Source organism: Netta rufina, assembly GCF_964035555.1.
Source record: "Netta rufina genome assembly, chromosome: 8".
Lineage (NCBI taxonomy): Eukaryota > Metazoa > Chordata > Aves > Anseriformes > Anatidae > Netta > Netta rufina.
This window is the reverse complement of record NC_140131.1, coordinates 8150345-8176731: the sequence shown is the minus strand read 5'-3', so window position 1 is coordinate 8176731 and position 26387 is coordinate 8150345. Positions and strand designations below refer to the sequence as shown.

General features: G+C 37.5%; 1 protein-coding gene across 1 annotated transcript in view; it reads right to left on the bottom strand.

The window, feature by feature from the left end:
• The window catches only part of SPATA6 (spermatogenesis associated 6), a gene marked incomplete at its 3' end in the record, with an annotated part of 36670 nt that extends 11296 nt beyond the window's left edge, over positions 1–25374 (bottom strand). Inside the window, 10 exon segments of the mRNA XM_084290751.1 lie at positions 4546–4724; positions 5665–5705; positions 6657–6738; positions 8344–8625; positions 10789–10869; positions 15916–16040; positions 17405–17446; positions 18367–18415; positions 19957–20094; positions 25250–25374. Coding sequence (XP_084146877.1) covers positions 4546–4724; positions 5665–5705; positions 6657–6738; positions 8344–8625; positions 10789–10869; positions 15916–16040; positions 17405–17446; positions 18367–18415; positions 19957–20094; positions 25250–25297 — 1067 coding nt within the window. The 5' untranslated portion in view covers positions 25298–25374.
• Positions 25375–26387: the final 1013 nt, after the last annotated feature.

Genomic DNA, 26387 nt, shown 5'->3' with positions numbered 1-26387 from the left:
CCTTACATGCTCACAATAAGTGAGCAAGCATGCTGCTTCCACAATGCCAGGATACTTACTATGAAGCAGAAACAGTTACGTACAGCCAAGGCCTCAAATCAAAGAACAACAGCTTAAAAATTTGGAAGCAGTAGCTGACAGTCTGGCTGTGCCTATTTACTCTTCATCTTCAGTAAGAAACTTAAAAAAAAAAGTAAGGATATCTCATCCTTTTTAAGTAGTTTCTCTTATATTCAAAAGCCCTGTTTACTGGTAGGTCTTAAAGCACTACGGACATTTGCAGCGAAGAGTTTCAAAATTCACAAATGCTTTCTTTTCTCCCCCTAAATTTTATACCTAGCCCTTAAAACTAAGGCAGAATAAATCATCCTCACATATATCATGAATCCCAAGGGGTAGAAAGCTTCTGAGATTTCAAGGAAGGCCCAATATCTGAGTAGTTCCTCAACAGATGTTCAAGTCATTCTTGTACTAAACATTTGGCATGTCAGAACTGGTCAGCACTTTCTTGTACTCTTTGGAAGCTTTCAGATTATGCTATCTTCTCTAAATTTATTCATTTATACACAAAAAGGCTTTGACAGCAATCACTTTCAAATTTACCTACTGCTGCTGCAAAATCAACCAATGAAGATGACAAATAGTAGAGAAGCTGGTCAAAAATACAAAATGAGGCTTATGCACTACTGCAGAACATGACACGAAGTAACTGATCTTCAAGTGCTGCTTCCAGAGATCAGCTTAGAGAAGGCAAAAAAGTAAACTTCCTCAAGAGGTGAGAATGATAAAAACAGAAGATTCAAAAAATCTTACGACCACATGAAATTCCAAAATTTCCAAAATAACTAGATTTAAATAGCTAAAAAAGGATAGGAAACCTAGTTGCAGTTTCTCCCTAGAGCAAGCCTTTTTCTGAAAAGGCTGATTTTTTTTTTTTTTATGTTCCACTTTATAGCTGGAAGTTCTCAGAACTTAAACGTGCATTCTCACAAATGTTAACTCTGTCTTTGGATGCATTCCACTTTCTAAAATATTAGGTGAACTACCTGTGGTCTGGATTTTGCTACGCAACAGAACTAGTAACAGTAGCCAAGATCCTCGAGTGACATCTCAAGATCTTTGAAGCCAAAGCTTCTGATAACTGGAATTTTCAAGGACTTTCTGTAGAATTTAGTCTTTCAATAGTAGTATCTAACTTCATGCTGATATTTCCCTAGTACTTGGAAAAAGATAATACAAAAAGATGGTATTAAAACAACAAGGATATTACAGAAGGGTACCTGATTCACAGTTACCCTGTCTTACTTGAAACAGAACTTAGATTTTTGTTAAATTTTATAGGAGGTAAGATCACATTTCAGCAGTACAACCAGGAGAACATTAAAAAGACATTGGGATGGACTTCACTCTAGGAGCATATTCACTCTTCAAATCAATAATAAAAACTAAAATCAAAAGCCTGCCATGTCCAGGGTAGGAAAAAGAACCCACTGATCCCAAACACACAAGTAGCTTTGCGTCTCAACATAACAGAAATGGTCAAATACTGCTCTGACTGGAGTAGTCTCTTGTGAATAGGATTTCTCTTGTGCCAGCAGAGATGCTCCATTAGAGGACTTCTGCCATTAGCTTACAGAATCCACTTCACTGTTTCCTTTCGTTACAGGAAGATGACTTCAGCTTTGTATTTTGCTGCAGATTTCATTGCTGCAGGGAAGTCCCTAAGAAAAACACCATCTCTTCTAGGGGTGCATAAGGATATACATGCACTATGAAAACAAGGACTGAAGTTGATTTTTCCTTTCCTACAACAGCATTGAGAGAACACAGCCCTAATGCTCTTCCACAAAGCATATAGGATACTTATTTATGCACAACCAAGCAGTCTATGGGGGCAAGCAACATTAACTGCATTGACTGAAGCTGGCAGACGTCATGGACAGGAACTAAAGAGCACACATGCATCATTGCTCTGCAGAGGAGGTAGAATCAAATAGGAAATGTAGTTGCACAGCTGCATCACTCTGTCTACAGTCAGTTTGCAACACTAAATGATTTCCTTAGGTGACATGCATAAAAAATGTAAAAATAAAATATGAAAAATAAATATTCAAAACCTTGCTGCCTTGGCCAACAATAGAACTGTTTTAGTTTTACTTCTGGTTCAAATCCAATGGAAGAGGCAAGAGGATTGGTTTGCGATCTCTCTAGCAGGCTCACAGAAAGGGAATGGAAACTGCTACAAATGATTCAGAAAGGTTCACAAGACCTTATGCAAGATCCCAATTTCTGTATCACTGAAAGGTATTGTAATGACTTAGCGACTATTCAGCAGTGTTCTGGGGAAGCACTCCGAAGATGGCAGACACCAACTCCATACCACTTCCTTTTAAAAACAGAGGAGAAAAAAAAGGAAATAAAGGTCGGGGTGTGGAGTTAAGTTTTATACTATGGATTGATCAGTGTTAAAAAAATAGCTTGTATATGCTAAGCTTTTTGTCTTTGCAATTCAAAATAAAATTGAGGAAATAAACTCCAAATCACTTTGAGATAAGACTATTCTCACAAATATACTAACACTGCTATAGTTTCAGTAGTACTGATTTTCTCTGTATTTCTATGATCTGAACAGCAATATTTGCATGCATTTCCAAACACTGACCTCTGATCCTTGCTTGTCATTCCAGATACAAGTCTCTATATACAGTGAGCTAAATCCATCGTTATCTCAGCAGCATGGACACAAAGATCAAATTTTTTAGACTATGCCCTTTACTTCCTTATTTTGATTTTTTTTTTTTTGATGACAAAAGTAAATGCTCACATAAAAAGATGTTACATCCTTGGAGAGCTGAGAGCATTTGTTCTAATAAGAAAAAACAACTTCACAAGATCACAAATTTCTTCTGGAGAGGGGCTGGTAATGAGAAAAAGCAAGAACATTCAGACATTACGATTATTTGGCAGATGACTAAGTTACTATGCATGTAACAGCAGCTCACGGCACACAATACTTTTTGCTATCAATACAAAGGACTCTGTCAGCTTTAAAGATAGTGAATTTAAATTAAAAAAAAATGATTCATACCACATTAAAGAAAAAAATCACCATTACAACCTCTTTCCCAGACATGGGCAACTAATGCACAATGACAGAGGGAAGGTAGACAACATGACAAGAAAAACCCTCCTCAAAATTCCAGACATCCTAATCTCTACATAACAGTTCACTAGAAACACTATTACACAGAACAACAAACAAGCCAGTTTTCAAGCAGATGATGTTAAAACACCAACTTAATCTTTATGGGTATTAAAAATTCAATGCCCCCTGCCATCTGTCATTTTTCTTTTTAAAGAGAAAACAGACAGTTTCTCCATTTTGGAAAAAAAAAAAGCATTAGGTCGTGTGTAGGCTACAAAATGCACCCTTTGAGCATTCACTAAGTGAGGTACCAATAGCAACAAGGAGGAAAGAGCCTGGAACAAGTGTGAACTAGCTGCCAAAGTATGTCTCCAAGTAGTTTCTCCTCAGAGAAACACTTCAGAATTTAGGACAGCACATCAGTTCAATTCTCAGATTCTTCAAGTTATTTTATGTACTTTGTTATTCAGGCCCAGCTTTGTATACAACTTTACTGCTACCAGAAAGCCAACCAGTAACTTATTAAGCTGAATGTACAGTAGAACATCATGCACCAAGGTCACATTCTACTCAGTGGGAAGTAGGGAGTACTCTCCTTGAAGGATTAGAGGACTTAAGCATGAAAAAGCTGTTGCTTGTTCACATTTCTTCTGTGCCACCCTCATGAGACACTGTAACAGCTATACTTGCCCAAAATATTAACCTCAGGATTGGAATCCAGCAAACTATGGGATATTAGAAGCTGTCAGTGGAGGACTAAGAAGGGGAAAATAAATATATAGAAATTAATATACATAGAATTGCTACAGAGGCCCATGCTTCAGCTTAAAAGAAACAAAAATACTAGGATGTCAATAAAACAGCAAGATTAGAAAATAATACACTGCCTATATTAAAGCTAGTCCAAGCATGTTACTAAAATGGGTCACACATCTGACTACAGAACAGCCACAAATATATACTTACAAACAGTAGGGTAAGACAGAAGGGAAAAATGTTTCCAAATGCCTCCAAAGCATCCTGCTTGATGAACATCTATATTTATATTCCTGATAGTCTAACTCCCACTTAAACGGTAATTATTTATTTAAATATTCTGTTTTAGATGTGATGGACATAGGGGGGCACAAAACCTGGGGCTTCATTGTTTCAGAGAATGTTAGCAACAGAGATGTCAAAGATCCTTCTCATTGCCATATTATTCCTTTTGTATTCATTAAGCAGAGAAGTGATGGCAGACACAGCTACTGAGGAAAAGTCAAACAAGATAGTTGATGGGGAAAGATTTCCTGTCTCTTCAGCCTGTATCCTCCAAACATAAAACCTATAGTCATGCAATACTGTTATCATCTGCTCTTGTTAATGATTCCAGAATTTCACAAACAAAAACAAGTCATTACCTTTCCCTTAGAGAAGATCGATTTAGCACCGAACTTGGAGAATGCTTCTGAAATGCTGAAGGTGCTGAATGCACTAATGAACCAGCAGAAAGGGACTGTCTGTTAGGTGGACCCAAGATCACATCCTCATTACAAACATCAGACGAGCTGTCACAGTCTTTTCCATGAGTAGATTTTGCCTGTTAAAACAACAAGGGAAAAATATGAAAAGACACCAACAAGCCTTGCTAAAATTTATTATGAGTATCAAGAGGTACAATTTTGTATTTAAAACCAAAGCGTTACACACTTCCCATATATGCAAGAATATCTACCTGCTGGGGAATAGCACAGATACCCATTTCACAAACCATATTATGGCCAAGTCAGCGTAACAGGCCTTTTATCACCTTTTTCTGACTGCACAGTTTGAAGGCCCATCTCTCCCAGGACCAGAGTCAGCGATGCCTGGGAGTTTAAACCACACAAATCTCAGACCTCTCCCCAGTCTGTGACCCCTTGTTCTTAGAAATATTTTTCTCACAACTGCTTTTTCCTCCACGGAAAACTCAGGCCTATCTATTAATCTTCTACTCACTCTTCACTATACTAGGTACTCTTTTCATAACTCCTCTTAACCTGAAAAGTCTCCATAGGTTACCTTATTTTACAACAAATACAAAAGTACTCTGACATTATCTTCAGATTCACTTAATACACAAAGCAGCTAGTACCTTAAAAACAAAGGTGGAATGACAGAACAGTGGCTTGCCATTTATACTAGTGCTACTTTTGTATACTCCTCTGAAAAAGTTTCCTCTCAGAATGACCACGAAGGGAATTGTAAGCTGCCTTTAAAGCCTCTTCTACAGTCTTGTCACAAGCCTTAATAGCAAGGAAAAGTAAGTCTGGTACCTATAGGCATGGATATCTTACAGAGCATTAAGTTTCACATTTCTATTTGTAAATAATCCATCAGCAGAGCTAAACTGAGTTATGCCAGATTTTAAATGTCCTTTGTCTTGTGTTTGATAGTACAGTAGATAAAGTTTCAAAAATACCTACATATAGGACAATTCTTCTCACTCAGGGCTTCCCCAGAAAAACAGTTTGTAAACAATAGCATCTCAGAATACTCACTTTGGCTCTCTTGGGTTTGTAGCTGCCGAGAAGAGAAGGATCTGGAGAAAGAAAAAAGATGTATCCCAGAAGAAGGTGATCATTCAACTATCCAGATACTAGCAGTGAGGTAGACTTCATCCTCCTAACCACTAGCCAAAGACCACCAACTCATTTTGTGAGTACATAATGGTACCAGATGATAATAGGTCTGTTACATTATCTAGCTGATACAGATTGATAGGTATAACCCCAAAGGGAATGTGAAGCCTTTAAAATCCTACACCCAGTGCTACTGCAGAGATCAAATGTAAAATAAGTTCAAAATGATTTGCTACACAACTATTCATAATTATAGGAGGCACAATAAAAATGAGACAAAGCAAACAAATACTGATGAGACTCATTAAAATCTCCATACTGCTAGACACGTGCAGTAAAATCAAACGTTAGCATACTTCCTTTTCTTGTCCTGTACCCTTAATAAAACCCTCAGTTACTGCTATCAATGAGTGTCAAAGCCTATACACAAGTGTATCCTGGATGATCACTAATAATTGCATGTCGCTGATCCACTACTCACAAATATTGCCAATAGAAACATTATTCATTTTTGGAGTAACGTAAGCCCATGAACTTCAAAACAATCAATACTCCAAGCCTGACCAACACACCCACTGACTGAGGTGCAGATTTGCTCCTCTCTGTGCAACTAATCAAAACAGGTGAAGTGGAACAGAGCATCTGCCTGGACTTCGGTATTTTCTGCTCCTGCTTTTTTTTTTTTTTAAATCATGTAGAACTATGTTCCAAGTTTCACAAGGTAAAGGAATATGTAAAACCTGCTTTTGCAGCAGTAGGATTATTCACTATTCTTACTATTCCTAAGAAGAAGGAACAGTTTTTTCCCCATTACAAAATGTAAAAGACAAAAAAAAAAACAAAATCAAAAACCTACTAATCTACTGGAGAAAGGAAAAGCTTTAATTAGAGATATAGTACTAAATACTGACCATGCGTTACCTTGGACCAGGCTCCCACTGTACTTTCTCTCAGGGTACAACAGGCATGAAGATCAGTACCAGGACTTTGTTGTTCTACCTGGAGCAAAACTACTGTTAAAATGTACAGTATCAGACATTTTGATCTATACATGTATTTTGCATTATTTACATTTAAAAGAGCACATGCTTTCTGAAGCCATGTATTCTTAATCAAATACTATTTTAAAATATTTTCATAACATTTTGTTCATGTTATACAATAAGCATTATCTCACATACACAAACAGTGCTAGAAAGGTCCAGAACGCTCAATGTCATGTTGTTCAAAAGGAAAAAATGCAGTTTTTCCTTCATCTATAAGGTCTATAACGTTTTAAATAGTACTTGATATCACATATTTATTCCAAACAGTTCAGATCTCAAAGTGCTACTCTTCCTAATTAGAAAAGTTACACTTTAACATAATTTAATTTTAATCTTCATGCAACGCAAGATCTCCAAGTCAAAAGAGATCTGAGCAGTTGAGATGCCCTAAAAGTGGCCTTTCTAGATTGAGAATGCTACAACAGTCAGGATATGGTACATTAAGAGACAAGTTTTTTCCTTTTTGTACAGACATAACAGGGCAACCAAAATCAATAATGAGTGTTTACAGGTGCTGTAATTAAACTGTGAACTTCACCTATAGATCAAAAACCAGAAGAATTGATTAACAGGAGTTAAAAGAAAAATATCTGAGAGAGAAACAGTAGGTTGATGAATAATTAATGGCTTATTAAGGTTAATCTGAATTTCTAAAAAGGTACCTACAAGTAGAAGAAAACTCGAGGACGAATTCTAGAATTTGACAAGCCGTTACTATCTGCACATGAACTAGAAAAATGAAATAATGTGAGGACCAAATTGAATTAAATACTCAACGGCTGTGACAAGTGTCCAAAATTGTAGACAAATCATAATGTCACAGCACAGAGTCAGAACAACTCCATCTCTGCCCCTACACATTCTAAGAGGTATTCTAAGAAATAGAGAATTGTTGCAATTGTAACAAAAAATAAGATAAAAACAATTTATTGGAGAAAACGATCATCCAAGAGTCTGAGCAATCAGGACCCCTAGTTGTTAAAGTGCTTTACTCAGTTTATTTAAATAACTACTTAATTTCAGAATGATTTTTCTACATACATTTAGTAAAAATTTCTCATGCAGGTGCTAAATGCAGGTGGTTATCAGCTGTAAGTAAAGTACTAGAGATTTAGCTTTGAGCAAAGGAAGTGTTTCAAAGATCATAGGATGCCAACAAAGTATAAAGAGAGGTAGTGTAAATGTTCATAATGTGACTAGACACTCTTTCTTTAAAATCTTATTCAGGATTTTTTAATACTAATATCAATTACTTCCAAGTTGAATTTATACAGCTATTATCCTGTCTAGTGCACTGGAAGAAAAAGAAATGGGGCCTCAGAGAATTTAACCAAGATATTCATGAAAGAATTTGATCTTTGTCTGTTACTAACACAGATAAAAGAAATTTTATTTTAGTTAATTTTATATTTAAATCACCATACGACAGACTAGTAAAGAGAGGAAAAACTATTTATCTAAACTGAGAGATGAATGAATTTTTGGAGCAGTATTTAGTGAAAGAACAATATTTGATCACAGCTTAAGCTAGAAGCACTTTGTAGAAAATACAAACCCGTCTAACTACAAATGGAGGTTTATCAGTTTCTCTTCTGAATTCATAAGGACCAAGGTTTAAATGGGCCAATCGTTGCCTGGCTTCTTCTGATAGCTCACACATTCGTCTTTTTGTGTATGGAGATGGAGAACGTGACTTAGAAGCTATTGTAGGCTGCTCGTAGTTCTTTGTCACTATGCTGTGCCTGCTTTTCTCAGGTGAAAGTGTGATTTTCTTTGGCAACTTTGTTTGCAATTTTCCATTTGGGGTTGAGTGATGCACCCAATTCAAATCATCCTAAAGGGAAAAAGAGAAATTACCTGGTTTGACAGCATGCAGAACAAAGACCTCTGACAATAACAGAAACAGGGAACTAATAATTTTAACAGAAATAGATGCTATGTCAGCTGAAGTTCCTCTCAGAAAACTATAATCAAACAGCAATATAAAAAAGCAACACTGTATTTACCATTTCGTCTAAAATCAAAAAAGTTTCAAACAACCTTAAATTCCAACATGTAGCAATGTTGAAGTGTCTAATAATTACTCAATTAACTTGCTCACAGGGTTAGTATATAGAGACTGTAAAAAACAAAAACAAAAACAACCGAATTTGGTAGCAAGTTCATTTAAAACCAACTTTACCTGCTTAAAAGACTGTCTTAAATGACGTGAATACTTTTGCAAAAGGGGTGGCAAAACATCTGTTTATTGCTCAGGATGGCAGTTTACATCCAAAATATGCATTTTTTCTTTTAAACCAAGATTTATAAAATCACACCATTATCAAATATTGCCTTAAAAGTTTATCTCCGAGTTGGTACTGTTTTTCAAATACCCACATACAGCAGAATAAGGGAAAGCTGGAGAACAAATTCTGGGAAACTCAGTCAAATATTGAAGTTTTGCTTGAAATACATCATCATTCCTTTTTAATTCTTGTAATTAAATGAACTTGCAATTACTCTAGAAGCTTTATAGGTCAAGGAACTCTAGACTATGCAACTCTTAGTAGACTACTTCGTAGCAGCATGTTTTAACATACCACAATACGGGTAATTAGGCTTTTTGGTGAGAGTTTGCCCCAAATCCCATGTTATAAAAGCTCAAAAATAAGAGAACAGCAAGAGAGTTTTTTCTTTTGTTTTGTTTTTGGTTAGAAATTCCTTTTCGAGCTTGAGGAAACTGACACTACTCTTAAATTTGAATGCTGCTTGTACTGCCTCAGTTCAGAATAACCCAGGAGCAAAGTGTCCACGTCCAAACATTGCCTTTGTGTCTTTCCTTCTCATCTAATGATGAAGTTGTGTGGTTTTTTTTTTTTTGATCAACATAGTTTAAATCTGGCATCACAGTGGCAGTTCACTCCACTGTCTCTCTCATGCCTGTACCAACACTTCTGCAGCTAGTAGTGAGCCAGAGTATGAAACCAGTCCAAACAAAAATGGACCTAGTTCTCAGAGATTAATTTCAACAGAAGTCAACTGTGCTTTTTCTGGCTTATTCTCTATAACTTCACTGCAATACATGCAAATTTGATGTGCCCCTTGTAACATTAAATACTTTTAAGGACACTTTTTAGTTTTAAATCAAGCTGCCCTTTACCTTCAACAAGGTTAGTTTTCTGTCAGTGCCAATTTTCACTGATTTTTTCAATCCTTTAAGTGTCTCAATATATTTCTTTTGATAAAATTGGAAGAAACTTCTTAGTAACTAGCAATGCCACAAACAGGTCAAAGTCACCTAGTGCTTTTTGCACATATACCTTCCTAACAACCATTCCACTTTCATGATACTGCACAATTTCTCAATAATCTAGTGACAGTGACTTTGTGTGACAGCCTGTCCCAGGAAACCCAACAAAAACACAAACCAGTGAGACCAGAAAACAGCGCTACCAAATGAACAAATACAGAGTGTTTTCTTTTCCCCAGTCTCTTCAGCTACTTTGCCTTTAACTTCACCCATTGCAGAAGAAGCATTTCCTGATTAATATTGGTGAAGCCTTTTCAATAGAAATCTTCATTTCCATTGCTGTTACTGATATTGTTATGAAAAACAATTAAATCAATTGGTTTGTTTTTGATAATGTACCTTCTCTGACTTCACCTAGCTTTCATTGTCCCATCTTAATTTTAAGTGTCAGTGAGAAATGGTAAGGAGGCATCTTCCCACCTACAAATGCACCAGGGATTGACACTTCAGCTGATCACAGAACATAGCAGCTGATAATTGTTTCAGATTCAGGGAACTCTCAACATTTACTGTCATGCACCAAACCCACTCTTTACTCATACTTGATTAAAAATTTAATCAAGTTGTCAAGCACCCATGACAACTGCTTTAACCACAACAAAAGAATGAGAAAAGTTCGAAGTGAACAGCACATGCAAAAATTGGAACTAAGGCTATCAATATTAAATCTAGAAATTAAATTGCAAACAATTAAATTATGCTAACCTGTATGTGACTCCTTCCTGAGCTTAACAGACTTTCTGTAATAAGGGAGCTCGTAGAAAATCTCAATTTTGGTGCAATTCCCTAGAAGAGAGACAATAATTGAACATCAAGCTCCAACTCGAGATAAAGGGTATCAAAGTAGTAAATGTCACCTAATGTAACAAACCATTCCTAATTTTCAGCCATTTCCTTTGTTAATTTCAGCCTTTAATAAAGATAATTAGAAAAGACAGAACAGCAATGGTAAATGTCAAGATGCTAACATTTGCATTTCTGACAATTCAATTACAGATGATTATATTGCTTTCGTACAACAATTAAGGTCTGACTTTTATTTCAATACATTTCTTTGTCAAAAGCACTTTTAAAAATTTTTCATGCCATGCTATATAGCATCAATAAAAATTCCAGTCACGCTCTAGAAGTTTCATTATTGCTAACTTTGGAAAGTTATTTATAAATAGCCTCAACTGTGCATTTTTTTTTTTGTAAAAAGATTTTGAAAATTAGTTACATTGCAAATAATTAATCATTTGTTAAAGTACCATTAAGAATCTCCTTTTTTCTGTAACCTTCAGGGCAAAGTCTGATTTCTCTGGATTTTCTCCCATGTTCTACTTCTTTTTAATCCTTTCTTAAACTCATGGCTGACAAGAGACAGCCCTAGTTTGAACAGTTTAGATTCTGTGGGATCCAACCTCCTGGTCAACTGGCACATATGTACTAATGGGCCAGCAGGTCCCCGTGCCTTTTTATGGCTAATAGTCTGTTGAACTCATCTTTTACTGCAGCCATATAAAGGTATGTAATACCTTTGAGAGCCCTACTTCCTGCTAAATTTGCCTAGAATTGGCTAATGCATACAAAATTTATTAGGCAAAAATAGCAGAGATTTTGACACACAAGTGTTACGTCCCAAAGCAGCAACACTGAGAAGCACAGATAAGAACTAAAGGCCATGCATTCTAGAAAGAAGCAAGAATCATCTATGCACCTCTTGCACAGCTCTGTAGAAACAAAGGGGAATTTAAGTCTCCCTAGAACTTCCCATCCCGCTCTTCATTCAACACAATGAGAACTTGCTGCACGTTCCCATGCACCTGTGCACAGAGGCATTTTTTCATCTGAACTCACAAAATTACAGAGAAACAAAGAAAGGGGACAGTCCTTTGGTGACCCTATCCCACACTTGAGAATTAGCAGGAACTTCATGTGTGAAGGCTACTACTGAACCAAACTATTCCCTACCACCTGTCTAAACACACACTGATTTCCCATAAGAGAATATGATCTAAGTTTCAGGTTAGATTATGGAAATAAAATGACAAAAATGCCAAGAAAGCTCAGTCACACCAATTAGCAGAGTCCAGGATTCAATCAAGTCAAGTTACGGCATTTAAAAGAGATTTTAAAGCTGATCGTCTTTAATCAACTCATTTTTACTACTAATGAATTGTCAAGTGTTATCAACAGTTTAAAAAAAGGACACATCAGAATTAGTAAGTCTTCTATAAAAAGCAACAGAGCACCTACTGCTTGTCTCTTACAGAGAATGAGAATGAATAGAGACTTGTTACATGCTTCTAATTAAAAAATCACATAAAACTGTGGTTTCTTCAAAGAAATGGTTTGTGAAGAAGAAATACAGAATAGCACTCTCACATACAGGAGTGGATAGGTAACTTATGCTAACTAGGTAATGTAGCTAACAAAAAACAAAAGGTTTTCTACAACTCCCAAACTGGGAATTGCTGAAAGATATTATACGCAAAGGCTGTTCCATAGCCCCAAACATGTCTGTAAATGAAAGTCCAGCTAGAAAGTTTTGGGCATGTGTTCCTCTGCCACCGGCTTAGTGGTGCTTGCAGCCCTCAGCAGACTTATCAGTCCTCCTGCACCAGTCATTAAACAAATGTGACATGGATATACTATTAACTTGGTCATAGGAAAACTGTAAAAGCAGTTTATATTTAGGAGATTAAGTCTGCTTTGCAACTTGGTTAAGTGCTTTTAACTGTAAGGAGCACAAAGACAAGTCCATAGCTTAAAAAGTATATATGTACATAGTAGAAGGTCTTATATTGGTATGCTAGTGAAAGATAGAGGAACTGAAAAGAAAATGTTTTAAGTTACATAGCAAATACTGCATGAAGGTGGGGAATGGAGATAAGAATGTCTGTAAGAAGTCACCACCAGTTGAGGCATAAACATATTCTGAAAGGCAAGGGTTGCAGAGAAATACAGAAGAGCCAGAAAAAGCCTCAGCTGGGCAGCACTGGACCAGGAGAGATAACTCGAGGCATGTCTTGTACGCGTATTGTGTTTGTAAGCCTCATAAGACATTTAGCCAGAGACATTATCAGCCAAGTGCCAGATTTCTGGAGGAGTTCTGATCCTCTCAACTTGGGATTCCTTCCAACTGGCAGATTAGGCAGTGACAAGCAGTGTCTGATTAACACTGCTATCTGAACTCCACAACCGTAACCTTGTTGTTGCTACCTCTTTTTTTTTTTTTTTTTTAAATAAAAGACAAATTTATTGGGAAGCAAAGTGCCTCTGAAGCACAGCTGTCAGTCAAAAATACTCAACATCTCAGCTAGCCATAAATAAGTTTTTAATGCAGGAAGAACACAACTTGACCAGCATAGAAATAACATGAGCAATTTTGGTTTTCAGGATCTTGTTTAACACTTTGCCTTTTGTTTAGCATTTACATTCAGTGCTACGGTGCTGCCAGGAGGTACTTGCCAGTAAAGCTCCGGGAACACTAGAAGATGGAGACATTTGAGACTGCACTTCTTCTGGAGGTAAAAATCCTCACTGCTATCCCATTTGACAACCAAGGAGAGGAGCCACAAGTACTTTTGAGAGCCTCCCTCCACTTCCATCAAACACAGCTTCTTTATTATTCCTGAAAATGGGGTCAGTATGTGAAAATCCTTTCTTAAACTGTTCTGATTTTCTTTGATGGAGATGGAACAGAGTAACTGATGCTTCTCTGCAGTCCTCATTTCAGGGCAGAGATGGATTTCATTTACACTACTCCTGAGGACATAGGACATTTCTGTCTTTCATCAGTCAACATCTGAAAGCTACTACAGTGTTATAATTCAGCTGCACATCTGAATGATTCTGACCACATCTTCTCACAGCTGATAAAAAGATGACACCTTTTTATTAGAAAATACATATTTTGTATTAAAGAACTTAATCCAACAAAAAGAAAAACACAAAAACAAAACACTAACTGCTCTAATGGCTCTGCTTCTAGAGATTCATTATTCTGAATCTTCAAAAAATCTAAAACCATTTTGGCAATTCCACTTTATTTTATTACCAAGTTATCTGTTTTCTTTTTCAAAACCAGGAAGAAACCATTCTATAAGCAACAATACGACAAAACAGGAATCTTGGATGTCTCACTAACTTTTTATAATATAGATGCCATTCAAAAATAGAGGAATCGTGTAAAGCACTTATGTAACTAACATAGCAAATGTCAACATTCTTGTCCAAGACCTGCGTATAGCAAAAGGCCATTTTAAAATAACAGTGAAAAAATAACAGACAACTCCAGCACGCCTTCAGTGAAGACTTACTTAAAATTCATTCAAATTTACTGTATGATTGTTGCAGCAGCTCTGCAGAACAGGCTTTCAGTTTAAGAGAATAAAGCTGCAACACCAAGAACTTCTTAAGGTATTTCTCCTCACTCACAATACCAGAACAACTGTTTTTGTGGCCATCTAGAGAACTGTACTGAAAACAGCTTGTATTTAAGGCCATCCTTTTTGTGTGGTTTTACTGACATAAATATTTTTTAACACTTACTTCCCTGAACTGTTGAATAGTGTGGTTACACCCAGAGAAGAATGATGAAATAATGGAAAAGAAAAAATAAACAGCAGGATACAAGCTAGGTTCTGAGCTGTGGTAACTTAAAACCCATCAAAATGGAGGCTGTTGTGGTCTCACTCTCCCTTGAGCCACCAATAACATAAGACACTATGACTTAAAAACAATGGCTTTTTTTTTTTTTTAACAGGGACAGCTTAAGCTTGCTGTAAAACCACACATTTTATATCATAAAATCATAGCCTGAATTCATTCAAATGCAGCAGAGCATTGCACACCAAATTAGCACTTCTAATTGCAAGTGACAGGGCAATTTCCAGGTTGCCGTTGCAGGGGAAAGATTATACCAGTTAAACGATACCAATGACCTTTAATCAGCCTTCCTCCCACCCCCACAACTTGTTTTTAATCCAATCACAACAGACAAGGGAACTGAGTCCCAATACAAACATCCTGTCACTACACTAGTACAACTTAACCAAAATAAGACACACGAAACAAATTCCAAAACATCTCCTACATCACCTCCATCGTCCTTGACATGACTTCCTGAGGTACTCCACTGATATCTAATGTTCAACAGTCAAACTTTATGAAAGGGTATTTCATTTAATATGTACTTGAGCCCATATCTCCAAAAAATTAACATTAATTCATTGCACTCATTTTGCCAATTAGTTGTCATTTATCATAGGCTTTTGTAAAACTGTAGATTTAAGTTATGGATAGACCTTGAGGAACAGGCTCTGGAACTTAACAACAATCATACAACACTAAGCCAAATTTCATTCACTATTTTAGTGGTGATTTTAGATGTTGGGGAGGCCCACAGATCAGATGGCATAGCACTATATAAATTTGTAGAGGCTGGCATTGTCCTAAACAGTACAAAAAATGGTCTGAAAGTGCTAAAAAGAAACTAGGGTTACGTGGTTTATCCATCGAGAACCATGGAGTCGGTACAAGGTCTCCCTCTTTTTCTCTTGCATCCCTTCATCTACCAACTGCACCATGGATTAAATTGAAATAGAGACATGTCACGGTACCACACTGCAAGCCAACTGGAAACTAACTTTTCCACAATAAACGCTTTTTGAAGCATTTCAAAAAAAATGTATATACCTTCGCTGAAGTGCAACTGTGGATTTGTACATTCAACACCTGAACTGGCAAAATCTGTCAGAAGAAATCGCTTTTCATTTGAAGAAGTTCAACGGGTTTCTCCAGTGAAACACACTGTACCATAAATACAATCCACAGATATTCACTCACTGTAAAAGAAGAGGACCTCTTCATTAAAATCTCACGATCTAAACCATGGTGCCAACGGGTAAGCTTAGGGTCAGGGAACAGGAAATCTCTTGTATTTTCTTCGTAAGTAGCTAGAATTTCTCCTACTAAAAAGAAAATATATACTTTAATTGGGAAACAGAAAATGCTATAATATAGTAGTACAGACGTCACACACAAGACATATTCAAACTAAGATAAATTTTGTTCTTTACAAATTAGCAGCAAGGCTAGGAAATAACTCCAGGAAATAACCTCATCTAGTTAAATCAGGCACAGAAATGTGCAGAAACTTAGCCTGAAAGTATGTTTTGCTGTTATTTAAAGAAATATAGAGCTGTTAAGGCAATCTTCTTTAAGATACAGACGTTTTCTCATGGCAATAACTACTTCAATGATTTTTCTTCCTTCTTTACCTTCCATGCCAGAGAAGAAACTAGTAGTTTTATTAATGGTAGCCAATCCCTTCTGAAAAACTTTTTCCATGTTACAGAATATTGATGCTTCTTAAATTGAAAACTGGCATTGTTGTCAGAAGAAAATACAAGCAACATTAAAATCAGTACCTCAAGATTCTCTCAGTATCCTGGTTTGCTACTTTCTTCTTTAAAAACCTCCTTAAATATATATATATTTAAGGAAAAACCATGACTGCATATTATGAAGAGGTTTAGGTTGTGCTATTACAGTCATTCTGCCAGCTTTCGTTGGGGTGTATAACATCTACCTCTGACCCCGAAATTACTTACACAAGATCTTTTACCCTCCCACAAAAATCCACATTCAGTACATTTGCTTGTATAAATAGACTCATGCATCACCTGAGAAAAGCAATTGTTTCTTTGAAACTACTGAGAACAAGTAACAGTGTTTTTAATACCAGTTTCCAAATGAGTCCTCTTTCAAACTTGACTTTATTTCCAATAAAATGCAGACTTACATTATTCATGGGAATACTTGAATTTCATTAAAATAGATTTTTATAATCACACAAACCAATAACAGAAGTGTGACAAATCACTATTTATTATCATCACATATCCCAAGAGACTTGTAATACTTATAGTGAGGATAAGATTTTTCCCAGTGGTCACCATTAGGATGGAAGGGAAAAAAAGTGTCATTCTGAGAACAAGATTATGCACTCTGAAATTTCACAGACAGACACTTCACAAGTGAATTGTGATGCAGCTAATACGTGATGTGTTGGGTGATTTCAGTTTATTTTCCATTTTTAAAATATTATCACTTTCCTAAGCATGAATATGGTACATTTCAATATTCAGTTACTACTCTCCTTCAAGAATGAGATCCTCTTGATCTATTAACATTTTATATTCAGATGACTATTTGTTGAAGAGCTTTCTATGTTGTTTGTGTATTGAAAAAAGTGATTGTGCTATAATGGGCAATGTCCTCATGGAAATTCACCTATTAAACTGCATAATTTATGAAGAGACTGAAACAATACCTGGAGGAACCAGCTGTATTAGTTCAAGTACTGCTGTGTCAACTAGAAAGGAAGAAAAGTTTTTTCATTAGTTAAAAAAACACACTAAAATGAGAAATAATTTTTGTCAAAAAAGAAATGCTCACTGATTTAACCTTAATAGCACTGTACACTGTCACGCTATTTCTGCAACACCAACAATAAGAGAAAATTAAGAACAGCTTGTGTAAGTATTACAGATGAACAAAATGGCATTAGCAGAGTACAAAAGACAAGTCTAAATTTGACTAAGAACTTGATAAGTTCCATCTGCTGCCACGTTTGTCCTTTGAAAATAGCTTTTAAAGATGATGCAAGTGTTACATCTTTTTCACATAACTTCATGTATTAGGGAGCATACTCCTGGAGTTTAGGGTCAGTTCTGTCTCATTATACTCCACATGTGGCAAGACTGCTTACTGTCGATACAAACCATTTTCTTGAAAAGAATATATGAAAAGAATCATTTTACCAAGAAAATCAAAGTTTATGCTTATATTATTTGAAAAACAATCATATAAGTTGTCAGAGGAATCCATTACCTGACTGAATAACCAGCTGGTCATCCTACTAATTAGGACTTTTACCCCTTCTCCTGTTCTAAAGCATATACTTTATGTTCTAGAGGCATTTTCTTAGTTAACAGCATTTTGGGTAAAGTTGTAGTATCCAAAAACCAACAAGAACTTATGCCTACACTAGCAACATATCTAATTTGAAAAACCACTAGTGCTAGTGTCCTAGCTTTAAAAAAAAAAGTAATAAAAAATTTTAAATTAAATACTTTTAGTATGTGATATTCTATATTGGTTACCCACTAACTTTTCAGAGAACAGATCCTTGATAAAACTATTACATACTTGAAACCTCCAAAACATGTTTAAAAACTGTACAAGCATGACATAAATGCATACAACATAATATGCATAAAAAGCAGAACCTACATTCCAGTAACTTCACAAGGTCTGCAGGATCAACTATATCAGCAAATGTCTGGAAAATAAATAAATAAATAAATACATGAATAAAAATAACAGCACAGTCAAAAATCACCAGATGGACCTCTGGGGGAAGAAGAAAAAAATAAAAATCAATATTCTTCCCTGCTTCAGATGGTTGCCAAGAGTTCTATCCCCATTGGAAAAAGAAAGGAATCTGAAATTATCATTTGGCACACGATCAAATTCATTGAAAGCTAGCAGTTCTTGTCATATGCTTTCTAACCATTCCAGGGTTACCTCTCCATATTTAAATTAGGAGGCATTATGAAGAGTTGAACAGAGATAAATATTGTCTGTAAAAATTTCAGGAGAGAAAGGTAAATTGCTGGATGCACTAGAATTCTGATAGATGACTTTAAGCTTAATTTTCATGGGAGTGACTATTCATGTACAGAGTATCGTTCAGTTTATTTTTTTTTTAACCTGAACCACATGTGAACAGACGGCAAAGAATAGAAGAGGAATTTCTGAAAAAGAAAAAAGTTGCAGAGGATATTAAGCAGGTAATAGGCTTCCCTGAAATTCTGCACTAAGTGAGGAGTGGTGTAAATCACTTTGCTGTTCTACATACCAAACACTCAAAAATACCAAAGTACTGCTACCCCACAAGCACCTAGAACTATGCAATAGCTATTTGTAAGAAGACTTATTATTCTCAGCTTTCTTGTTCAGCTCTTCTGTAAGCAGTTAAGTTCTAGTGTCCCGCAGTTCCCTTAAATTACAGCCAAAACAGTGTTCACTACATTTCTCTTAAGTAGTTTGTGGGATGTTTACCTTTAAAGAAATATTGTGTTCTTTTATTTTTTATTTATCTTTTACTCTTCGGTGGTTGGCAAAATTATCATTGTTTTTGTATTACCTACATCACAAGAGTATCACTGATGTTTACTCTGTCTGGTTTTCAGTGCTAGGGGATGCTTAAAAGAAAAGAACTAGAAAGGGCAAAGTATTATTATGCACAGGTAGTCAAGAAACCAGATCCTATCTGTAAGATTCTGTGTTTCATTATCCCTGTGGTACTAATAATGAAGCAAGTGGGGACTCAGAATACGTGATAAACAACTATAAATTATAAGGTCAGAGTACTACCCTGGGAATTCTGGTGACAAACCATGAAAAAAGTAACTGAAAGGGAGAAAGATGTCACCAAAAAGACTTGAGTTGTAATCCTATTTTCTGCTGAATTAAATCGACTCTCCCATATCTTACCACCCTTGTTTTACACCTTGCCATTGTTTTTAAAACTAAGTTTAGTTCTTTCCATGCTAGGAAATAAAACACTGAAAAAGGCCAGTTCGTGTAAGAATGCACAAACACCTAAAAATAAAATATTATAAATTTTCAGTATGCATATTTCTCAAGTCACTGTGTGGATAAGGGAGGCATATGCCTCCTTTGTGCTCAAGAGAACCAGGAGCTATAATACTATGCCATCCTCAGTGTGATTACTTGCACTTGGGGGTTTCGCAATGAGTTTCTGTGAGTGTGGGATGAGTTTTATTTGCCTTGTATCAGAAGTTGACACTATCTTACCTTTTCAAACACTAGTTTTTCTTGAAAGAAAAGTGGAAATGCTGCAGGGACGCACCGAGTTTTTTTGTACTGCCCAAGCAGAGAGACACTGAGATAGAGATCCTCTTTGTCTTTCAGCTGCACTCCAGGGCAAGTTATCTGTAATAGTAACACATTCATTAAAAAAACTGAACTTTAGTTACAGGAGTAATGGCTGTTTTCAGGATAAAAACGAAATGGTCAAGGCTGAAATGGTTGATTGCTGAGAGTCAGGTGACAATGAATTAGAGTGGAAACATTTCTAAAGCAGTTCTATTTGTACAGAGTGACAAGAAAAAATTGTCACCATTGTAAAATAACCACGACCAAATTCTTCTTACTGTAAGTAAACACATTCCATTGGTCTTCAGCCAAACCTAAAACTGGTATCCCAATTCCAGGTTAGTATGTGTGTGCATTTAATGATGATTTAATCATCAAGGATCACATCAGATTCTAAACAAAGAGTGACAGAAATCTAGAACGAAGTTTACATGATGCAGAGAAAAAAAAATATCAAATTTTAGCCTAACCATTGAGAGAATGAAGCTGGTAAATTTACATGCTTAGATTTCCATGCTCTGACCAACCATCAAAAAATACAAGTTTATTCACAATATTATAATTAATTTTGCAGTTGTATATGTAAGTGACAAAAAGCAAACGTTATTCCATTACTGTGGGAAGTCACACAAATTTTTATAAAAGAAGTCTGGCCACCCGGAGTGTATTCAAGGCAGGGAAGACTCGTCATTAGGCTACCAGATATTGCCACTAATATCTTGACTTTCTTTGGGCCATTCTTATTCCTTGAGTAAGAAGTTGGTATGCCTTTAAAGCTCTGATGAACATCAAACATTCTTACCTGTGTTTCTACTGCAATGATGTACACAAATCACTGCAAAACTATTTGCTATTTTTCCCAAGCCACATGGTTTTATTCTATTACCCAGCCAAAGAATTGTCACCTTTCACTTCAGTTCTACTGCTCACTTTTTATAGCAGCATAATAAAAATGAGGTTGTCTCTTCTAACATAAGGTTGCCAGAGAAAGTGTTCAGACTTTCAATTGCAAGGCAGAAAGACAAAGGAACAGAGTGACAGGAATTAAAATAAGTGCTTTGGTTACCGTCTCTTACTCCCAAATGAATGTTTACTTGAGACATTGTTAATGGATCTAACCCAAAATTATATAAACAGCAGAAAAAACAGCCTCCAGTGAAAAAAATAACAAAAATAATATCTGTAGTGTGTTGTAGATTGCTATACAGTACAACCTTTAAAAAAAGTTTCTAGTCATAAATATCCAAGAAAAAAAAAAACAACAAACAACAACATGGCAACAAAAAAGAAAAGTGTCCTCTCCATTAAGTTAAGGCTTCAGATCTGAGAAGTGTCATATAATGGACATCCCAATTGAAACAGGATGCCTATCATTAAACAGCATGGTGCAAGTGTTGATGGAAGTGAGTGAAAGAGAGATTTCATTCATACAAGGCAAGATCCCCTGAACTACACACTACAAGTTCTATTAGCTTGGCTGAGGCTTTTCTCCTTGAATTTACGATTCTTTTTAGCTGGAACTTCACACCTTACAGAAGGCAACCAGTATTTGCCTACTTTCTGAGATGAAAAGTGAAAGGTTTGAAGACATCAGGTGTGATAAAACTGCAAATAGAAGTTGGATGACATTTATTCTGTCTATCCTATAGAAGAAAGGAAGTTCTTACAAATCAGCACATGTAGAAACTTGTTCTTCTATTATCCTGGAGAAAAACTGCACAATCCACTGCCTGGGCTAAAACACCAAATCTACATCTTCATGAAACTTTAAAGAAGCTCCAAAAATGAATGACAGGTATGTACCTGCAGTTCATGGAATTCATTTTGCAATATGTGGTGCATGGAGCTGCAGAACACCTAAGAGACAAGCTAAGTTCTTACCTGATTGCAAACCATTCAGGCAGGATGAGGAACCGTTATAAAAATCGTAATAGCATTACCTATGGATCAACTCAGCAGGATGGATATCAGTGCTGCAATTAACCGATCTTAAAACCAATGAACAGGACTACTCGTGAAGGTAACTGGCTGGGACAGCGTTACCCCAGACTTCTCTGCTTCAGTTGTCAGAAGGACAGACAACATGTACCATCCCTGGTGCTGGGACATCACATTCTGCCACAAAAATCACTGAATTCCTCTCATGGGAAGGAACAAAATTCCACTGCATCACAATTCCATACAACTGTTTTTCCTCTACGCTAAGTCCTAAAGCTGCAGCATGCACTTGCAACCAATGAAAAAGGTCCTGTCCCCACAAAAATGTTTTTAAAAGCCCATTGCCACCACACAGGGAGAGTTCAGTACGAAGGGCAACAGACAGTATTAACTTCTGTAGAGTGCAAGCTTCCATAAAGAATAGCATTTTGGTCTTTGAGTTGCAAAAATAATCTTCTCAACGTGAAGAGATGCCATTTTAGTCTCCTTACCTGGCAGTAATCCACAACGCTATTAATTCATCTTAGTGCTTAAAGCTTTACCTACTTCACTGCCGCATTTGTGAATTCTCCAAGTAGCAATGACATGAAGAATAATGTGAATTTCATTCTGTTGCTACATGAGCAATCTAAATGCCAGCAGCAGAGGTAGGCACCAAAATTAGTCTCAGAAAACAAATAACAATGAAATCTCAGTCTGGACAATCATGAATTATTCAATTTAAATTAATGGCAGGATAAACCAAATAAGGTCTTTAACTAAGGTTTTCAATTTTAGAAGAGCAGCCTTTCAGAAATAAGGAAAGCTAGCAATGAAATAAACCAAAGAGCTCGTACATTCAGATAGAAAAAAAGACCCTGGAATTTTATTAAGCCAAAAGGAGCAAAACCAATCTAGAACACATATCCTAAAGCAATGGAAAAATGAATACGACAGAACTTTCGACACGAATGGATGGATTTCCAAGGGGGCATAGAAATATGTAGAACATTGGAAAAAAATAGGAAAACCAACCAGAAATCCAAACAGATTGGGCTTTATTCATAAATAAAGCAAACAAGGAAAAAGTAAGATTAGAAATCAACCAGGATGTGAGAATTAACAAACTATGTCCCAAACACAACTGAATATTTTTCCCTTGCTTTTCGTGATACTTAATACAGGAGAAAAAACATAAAGAATGAGATTATGGAAATGACCCAATGTGCCTAGGTAATGGAGCCACAGGGAGGCTGAATCACCTGCAGCCCAGGTTCTGAAAGAACGCAATATTTCTCGCTCCATTGGATATGTAACTAAAACCTGTGTTATGAAAACAAGGATAGCACCAGCTGACTGAAAAATAGCAAATGAAAGGCCCATGTGAGGCAGAAAAAGTCCTGGAAAATTTTAACCCTCTCAATCAGAATACTTAAACAAGCAAAAGTAAAGACCAAAGGATATGGATGAAAAACATGCCTAGAAAAAAAAAAAAAAAGCCCAGCAGCACATATTTAATAAAAATAGACCAGTCAAGCAAAACCCAACTTTTACTTGAAAGCCTGTTTTCCGGGCAAAGGATATCTGATTTATCTGGACATCAGAAACATCATATGATGCCATGTGACAAATTATTATTTACGATGCAGAAGATAGGAGTCTGAAAGTCCTAAGGTGGTACAGAACTGGGCAAACAACAGCACCAGTAATAGGCTAGACTGGAAAGCATCAGTTTGAGGGTTACTATGAAAAACAATCATCCATATGCCCTGCAATCCATGTCTTTAAATATTTTAATGACCCTGGCACAAGAAGTCAGATTATGCTCATGAAATTTTCCAATTAAAATTCAGAAATCATCAGTGGTAGAGAAAAAGACATAGAAAAAAAATCAGAAACAGGAATGAGATACACCTACTGTGTATTAACAACAGTTTCTTCTTTTACTCGGGGAGCTCATCTTCAAAGCTGGCTGAAGAGAAGGCAAGTGTGTTAATAAATGACAGTATAACCACAGTGCAGCTGTGAAGAGACTAACATTGAGATATAAAGGATGAATTTTGGACCTCTCCTGACATCATCTAAGGCAACAGGGAGACCCCATCTGGAAGGCTGAATTCAATTCTAACCCTGATCAACGCAAACTCAAAGTGGAAGAGTAGCACCCATCCCTATGGTGATCAGAAGACTGGTAAGCCTGCCATACAAAATACTACTGAAAGAATCAGGTTTCTTTATCTGATAACGATGAATTGTGAAACGATAGAACTGCTGCCCATAAAACACATCAAGAGAGCAAACACTGGGGAAGAAAAAAAAAAAAGGAAAAAACCAGCAAAAAGCCAGTGCTGACATGAGTGTAAGAGCAAGGTATTAGCAGAGACTGGAGAGTTTTTAAATCATCACAGGAATGAAGTGAGGGCTTCAATGGGGAAAAAAAGGCAAAATAAGTGGTCCAAAAAAGCAGACTAAATAACTTATTAAAAGGGTTACCTGATACAAGTTACATAGTGCTGTTGGAACATGGCTCAACAACTCACATGCTGAAAGGGGCACTGAGATCTGTGTTGGAGATTTCTGTCCCCTTCCATTATTACTTGTAGGCCTGAGAGCAGGGTGAGTAACAAATGCCCCACAGGTGAAGAAGCCCAGCCCTGGGAGAACACCATCCCTGTAATCTCTCTTGGTATGTGAGGAGGTGAAGAAGAAAGTACATCTGCTCCTTTCCAGGAAAAGGAAACAGGTCTTTGTGTTACACAAACCCACATGTGGAGGAACAGAATTAAGAGTATCTGTTGCTTTCCAGGAAAAAAGCAGGCCTCTACATTATGCAAACCCATCAGAGCAACACGGTTAGGGTGACACCCTCACCACCTACGTTGAGAAACTCAGAGCTGTGTTTAGAGCAGCCCTCCAAGTTTGTGAACAATGGTAGTCAATTAACCAGGAACCGGGTGGGTTTCCCAGCGTGCACTTTCTGGGCCTGCACTTGAACTTCCCGCGGGGCGCCGCAGCCCCTCCTCCTTTTGGCACCAGGCACCGCGGCAGCACACCGCCCGCCGGGCGGCCTCACGCCCGGACGGCAGCAGCCAGCGGGTGCCGAGCGGCCCAGCAGGCCGTGCCTGAGCACCCCTCCGGGCCGGCCACCCCCAGGGGCTGAGGCAGCTCCTCCCCCCGTGAGGAGCCCGAGGCCTCCCCGCGGAGCTGCTGCGGGCTCGGCCCCTCACCGGCAGCTCCCCCCGCATCCCCAGGGCTTCTCCTCCTCCTCCTCCTCCTCCTGGGGCCGGGCACTCACCTCGCGGATCTCCAACCGCAGGACACAGCGCAGCGCCCTCCGTGCCATGGGGGCCGGGGGGAGCCGGGCCGGGCCGGGGGGGTCCGGCGGCTCCTGGCCCGCTGGGCCTCAGGCGCGCCGCAGGCCGGACGCCGTTGTCATGGCAACAGCAGCACTTCCGCCTTCCCCCCGCGCATGCGCCGCGCCCGCATGGAGCCGCCCTTAAGCTGTGCCCGGCGTTCCCACAATGCCCTGCGCCGCTGCCCCTTCCCACAGTGCTTTGCACCTCGCTTTTTTTTTTTTTTTTTTTTTAATTGTTATTAATTTTGTCTGGGCGCATCCTGGGGTTGCACCTGGGTTTAGGTGCCTGTGTCAGATGTGTGCAGCTCATCTCAAACACCACTGTCCCCGCTGATTTCACGGGGTGTTTCCCTAACGGGGTTGTAACAAGTCCTCCACTAAACCATATCACTAAGCTTTACATCTTCTGCTGTAGAGTTGCTGAAGCAACTCATCAGGCATTGCCTCCAAAAGAAGACAATGGCTCAAATGTGTCCTGTGGCTGGCCTTGCTTATTTTAATTTTACAATTTCAAAGGCTGACAGTGCTAAGTGCTTTGGAAAGAATCACCACTCTCAAAGTGTTTTGTTTTTATTAAAAAAAAAAAAAAAAAAAGAAAAAAAAAAAAAGAATGGAGAGAATATTAGATGTCAGAGAAGACAGTAGTGGTATCAACTATTTCTAGTGATACTCATCTGTAGACTTCAATCCTTTAAAATAAATAAATGACTGGAAATGCAGGCCTTATTTTCATTATCATAGAATCATAGAATCCCCCAAGTCAGAAGGAACTCATAAGGATCATCGAGTCCAACTCCTGGCACCACACAGGTCTACCCCAAAATTCAGACCATATGACTAAGAGCACAGTCCAAACACTTCCTAAACTCTGGCACGCTCGGTGCTGTGACTATGTCCCTGGGGAGTGTGTTCCACTGTGTGACAACCGTCAGTGAAGAACCTCTTCCTGATATCCCACCTGAACCTCCCCTGTCGCAGCTTGACACCATTCCCTCAAGTCCTATTGCTGGTCACTGAAGAGAATAGATCAGCACCTGCCTCTCCACTCCCCCTCGTGAGGAAGCGATGAGGTCTCCCC